The 5,616-nt window shown below is 38.2% G+C and overlaps 1 protein-coding gene across 1 annotated transcript; it reads left to right on the top strand.

Moving 5' to 3' along the window:
• The first annotated feature begins 1,001 nt into the window (after nucleotides 1-1,001).
• LOC134437434 (gastrula zinc finger protein XlCGF8.2DB-like) lies at nucleotides 1,002-2,782 on the top strand. Its single transcript, XM_063186924.1, has 2 exons — nucleotides 1,002-1,698; nucleotides 2,730-2,782. The coding sequence occupies exons 1-2, from the start codon at nucleotides 1,002-1,004 to the stop codon at nucleotides 2,780-2,782; spliced, it is 750 nt and encodes a 249-aa protein (XP_063042994.1).
• The last annotated feature ends 2,834 nt before the right edge of the window (nucleotides 2,783-5,616 follow it).

The following is a 5,616-nucleotide window of genomic DNA, read 5'->3' as shown; positions in this document are numbered from 1 at the left end:
AAGACGTTGATGATTTTCCCCAAGAGTATTTATGGCAACCACGAAAGGATGATTCAACCAGCACAACAACCTGCAAAGAAGAAATGTGTTCTGCAATGGACATTAAAGTGGAAGAGATATCCAATGTTACAGGAAACAGTCATGATGGTATAAAGTTTACCCGCAAGGAGTCAGAATCATCCCAACTGGTCACATACAACAAGGAGATCAAAGGAGAGGCCTTTGAAGACTCCTTGCACAGAGCAAAAGAGAATGATGAAGAAAAAATATCTTTCTATAAGGAAGAAAATTGCTCATCCTTGGATATTAAAGAGGAAATTGACCATAACCTCATTGAGAATGGCAAGTCCCCTACAAGTAAGTCTGATATCAGAAAATGATAGAGGTGGTGGAGTATTCTCAATCCCCTGTAACCCTTGTACAATGTCCGTGTTTTTGTTACATAGACAGTGTTCAGGTCTTTTTGCCTCGGGCATGTAGAAAAATAATTTTAAAAGGGGAAAAAAATCTGCTTATATCCACCCTTGTTACCTTCATTGTGCTTGTGAATTTGAGGGTGAGAGATACAGTGAAAGAAAGATAAGGAGACAGTGAAGTGAATAATCCAATCAATCCAAGCTCTTGGATTCAGCCACTATTGTGCTTCTCATGCAAGGTTGCAACATTGATCCACATAATTCACCCTCTGTCTCAATCACAATTATGACCATTGGGATAAAACATTGCCATTGCTTAGGTATTGATTGAGTAATGTGGTTGTATATATACATTTAGATATGTACATTGTAAAAGCAGATGAATAAATGTGAAATGCTTGGAAAAGCTTATCAAACATAAATCCAGTCATCCAGTTATTTCTAGTGTCTTCCTGTAACAGAAAGATAAACACATGCTTATGATGAGGTGAGAATATTTCTAGCATCATGTTTTTTTCTGTAACTGTATTCATTCAACCTATATAATTATTGTATTTTTTTTTACCAGGTTCCCTTGCGGTCAACATGCATGCTGGGAGGACACTTCAGTGCACCACATGTGGAAAGGTGTTTAGGCATGCAAGATATTTAAGGAGCCACCAGAGGGTTCATTCTGGTGAAAAGACTTACCCTTGTAAAACATGTGGAAAATCTTTTCCCAAAAAGTCTAGTCTTCAGGCACACCTGAAGATTCATACAGGAGAAAAGCCTTTCCCATGTACAGCATGTGGAAAGAATTTTCTACGAAAAGCTAATCTTCAGAAACACCTGATCATTCATACCGGAGAAAATCCTCTTCCATGTACAACATGTGGGAAGGCTTTCAAACAAAAATGTGAGCTCCAAAAACACCACAGAATTCATTCGGGAGAAAAGCCTTTCTCGTGTACAACATGTGGAAAATCTTTCAGGCGAAATGATGGTCTTAAGGCACACCTGATAATTCATACTGGTAAAAAGCCATTTCTTTGTATAACATGTGGAAAGTACTTCAAAGAGAGAGGTACTTTAAAGAAACACCAGATGATTCATACAGGTCAAAAGCCTTTCCCATGTACCACATGTGGAAAAGCTTTTAGAGAGTTGAGTATTTTAAGGAGACACCAGATGATCCACACTGGTGAAAAGCCTTTCCAATGTCCAACATGTGGAAAGGCCTTTACACAGGCAAGTACTTTAAAAAATCACCAGAGGACCCACACTGGAGAAAGGCCTCACCAATGTAAGACATGTGGAAAGGCATTTGCAGTGGCAAGTAGTTTAAGGAGTCACCAGAGTATCCACACTGGAGAAAAGCCTTACCAATGTACGACATGTGGAAAGGCTTTTGCAGTGGCAGGTACTTTAAGGAATCACCAGAGGACTCACACCAGGGAAAAGTCAAAGTACCACTGAGTAGATAGGCCAGATATGTGTAAAGAAAAACAACAGTTTGTAAAGGATTTTTTTTACATTATTAGAATGCTTAACGTTCTGTATCTAAAATTATTTCACTGCTATAACATGAAGGGAAAATGTGCAATTTCTTTATATATATATGTATATATATATGTATATATATATATATATATATATATATATATATATATAAATATATATACATACATATATTTATATATATATATATACACACTTAACTGTCCTTGTGCGCTCTGACAAGACAATTGTCCTGAATGCTTTAAAATAACTAAATAATTCGACTGATCTCGAATTATAATAACACGCAGAAATTCGGACAACCACTTACAGTGTTATAGTCAACCTCCCATGAATTTAAGGATACATGTTCATTTTCTTAAGAAGAAACATGTTGTATGTGACTCCATGTAAAATATAAATGCACTCTGTAAATGTTTACCACTATGGACTCTATGTAAATGATTACTGTGCGTATATGGCGAAGTGACTGAGATAACAGTAAAATTATTTCATTTTCTTGTTTTTGCTATAGTGCTGCAACATGGAACATGTTATCAGTAGATGTTAATGGCGCATGTGCTGTCAAAATGATCACATTATTATCGGGTTAACTCGACCCCTATTTAACGGCGATGTTTTTTTCAAATATCGCCACATTAACGCTAGATGTGACCCTGTGACTTTTTTTTTTCATAAACCGGCCAACCGCCAGCAGCGGCTTGCAGCGATAGCTTAACTACAATTCCCAGCATTCCCTGTTACAGAAGACGCTAGCAGAGCCTCGTCCACCCCTGCTCCTCCTCCCCTTCCCCTTCCCCTTGTGTCTCTCCCTAGTCGGCTTGCTCATTTGCGGGAGCTTTCAGTCTGTGCGCATTCGCCTACAGTGAGTGAGGTTAACAATACAGATGGTATCAGCCTGTAAATAAATGATTTACAAAGCTCTCTATGCCTCGTTTTTGAAAGTTATGGACTAACATGTGTTGCAATGACTTGATTGGTTGACCAATAGCTGTAGCTAGCTGCTAACACTGTTGATGGCTTTAATCAATGCTGGCATCTAACTAGTGCTATTCCTAAAATAATAACTATTTTATAAACATTGCATACTTTTAAACAGCCCCCAAATAGTTTGTGTTGAAACCTAAATCCATGTTAAGACCACAAACAAAGTTTCCAGCAACTTCAAGAGTTATTATTGGTTGTTGCATATGATCAACAGAGCATCAAATGTGCCGTTTTCTTGTTGACAAAAAGGGGTGTCGCCACAGCCGCTCTTCCTAGAAAATCTGGTTGTCCTCTCCTCCCTGCGTCCACTAGTTCTACACTTAACTTTCATTATGAATGTCAGAGCTGTCATAAGTAGACTAACGTTCTAGCTTTGTTTGAAATGTGTTATCCCCAGGCTTATTGGTTTTCTCACTAAGACATACAGCTCCAGGCCTTTTTATTAGAATACCATGAAAAAGTTGATTTATTTCCATAATTCCATCAATAATGTTAAACTGTCATGGATTGTAGATTCATGGCCCAGTTTTTTAACTATTCCAATCATTATTTTTTTTCTTTTTATATACGTTGGCCTTCCAGCTAAAAAAAACCCATGAATTGGGGAATTCGCATTATTAGAATATTTTTATAAAGTCACATTTTTCTTCATCAAAATTCGGGTCACATTAAATCAGTTGAAATTTGGTACTTTCTACGTAACATGCAATGGTCAATACTTGGTTAGGACATTCTCTGTCGTCATAATGGCCATGATGCGTTTAACATTGAAGTCAATGGCAAAAACAGTGCATGGGAGTTATGGAAGCCCAGATATCCTTGATGCTTTGCTGTCAGCTGTTCTTGTTTGTTGACCTGGTGCCCCACACTTCCCTCTTCAATATACCCGAAGATTTCCATGCCACGTTTTGGTGTTAACTCACCAGTTTAATTCTAACTCAACAGAAATTAAACCCCATTCATTTTCAATGGGGTTTCATTTCTGGTTATTTAGAATTAAACTGGTGAGTTAGCGCCAAAACGTGGCATGGAAATCTACAGGGTATATTGAAGAGTGAAGTGTGGGGTACCAGGTCAACAAACAAGAACAGCTGACAGCAAAGCATCAAGGATAAATATTTATATATCTCTGACTGAGCCAATGTAAATAAATCCACTCTGAGAAGAGATGTTTTATTGTAAGGTGCTTCTCTTACTGTGGTAAATGTTGTTTATACATTAACATGATTCAGAAGGAAGCCCGCGAGTGATTGACAGCCGTCATTACTTGCTCCCGCCTTCGCAGATATTTAAACCCCTCCTTTCCCTTTCACCTGTCTTGCGTGAAGGCTTTCCGGAGTGTCCCACCACCTCCCCCTACTCCTCCATTCTCTAGCCCTCTGGTTGTGTTACGGTCAAAAATTACCGTTTTGAAACTTCATTCTTGAATAACTTCTCTATTTTTCATCATACAAAAATGACACTTCATGATATCCTCCAGCTAACCTATTCAAATGGTCAAAATTAAATATAATGTAATTCCTAAAGAATTGTGGAAGATACACCAACTTGTTACATTCATGGTGTTGATAGTTATATACAATTATATAACATTCACTTTACTCTCATATTCTTTTCTGTTAGGCTTATCAGAATACAACCATATGTGCCACATTAGTACAGATGTTTAAAGTTAGTTGAAAAGTAAAGGTGTTCCAAACGGCCTGACAGCCTCTGAGAGGCCCTAGACTCCAGAGGGTTAATAAAAACAAATTGGTGCAAGATTAGAAAAAAAGCCTACAAATCACTAAAACAAAGCAGAATAACATTTGAATCACATTGGAAATGTTTCAAAACGATGTCTAAAAGGTATTAAAGGGACACTGTGTGAGATTTTTAGTTGTTTATTTCCAGAATCAATGCTGCCCATTCACTAATGTTACCTTTTTCATGAATACTTACCTCCATCAAGTATTCATTATGACTGGAAAAATTGCACTTTTTATACATTAAAAGGGGGAACTTCTCCATGGTCCGCCATTTTGGATTTCCAAAATTAGCCATTTTTAGCTGCAAAAATGACTCTACTTGGACCATACTAGGAAATAGCTGTTTATTACTTAGTTTATTACTTAGTAACTTTCATGTAAAGATCACATTTGGCAAAAGGCAGCCCAGTTGCAATGAGCAGCATAGTTGCCGTACCTTTTTTGACCATTTCCTGCACAGTGTCCCTTTAAGGCCACCTGGGTCAAGGCAGCCAAAACATAAAAGGGAGACCACACTGCAGCGTCAATTTAAAGTTTGATTTAATCACATGTATACACAAAGTCAGTCATGTATAAACGAAAGTGTACTGCATGTGTGCTTTAAGTGTGGAGTTAGAAACTGGAATGGTTTGCCCTGTCCCACATTTCAATTTGTGGTCACTAGGGGCGTCTAGATATACAGGCCAGCAATGGTGAAGAGTCTTTTATATATATTTGTATGCCTTTATTGACAGGACAGTATGAGATGCTGACAGTAAGTGAGTGGGAGAGAGAGATGGGGGAGGATTGGGAAATGACCCCGGCCGGACTCGAACAGGGGTCCCCATGGGCATGCAAGCCCAAATGTGGGGGGCTTAGCGCGTTGCGCCACAGTGCAGACAGACAGACAGAAAAATCAACGCGACAGAAAACATAACCTTGGCGGGGGTAATCATTTCCCACTTGTTGATTTAACATTTTAAGTTCCA

This window comes from Engraulis encrasicolus, chromosome 21 (genome assembly GCF_034702125.1).
Source record: "Engraulis encrasicolus isolate BLACKSEA-1 chromosome 21, IST_EnEncr_1.0, whole genome shotgun sequence".
Taxonomy (NCBI): Eukaryota; Metazoa; Chordata; class Actinopteri; order Clupeiformes; family Engraulidae; genus Engraulis; species Engraulis encrasicolus.
Note: the sequence above shows the minus strand (reverse complement) of the source record. Positions and strands in the feature narration are given on the sequence as shown.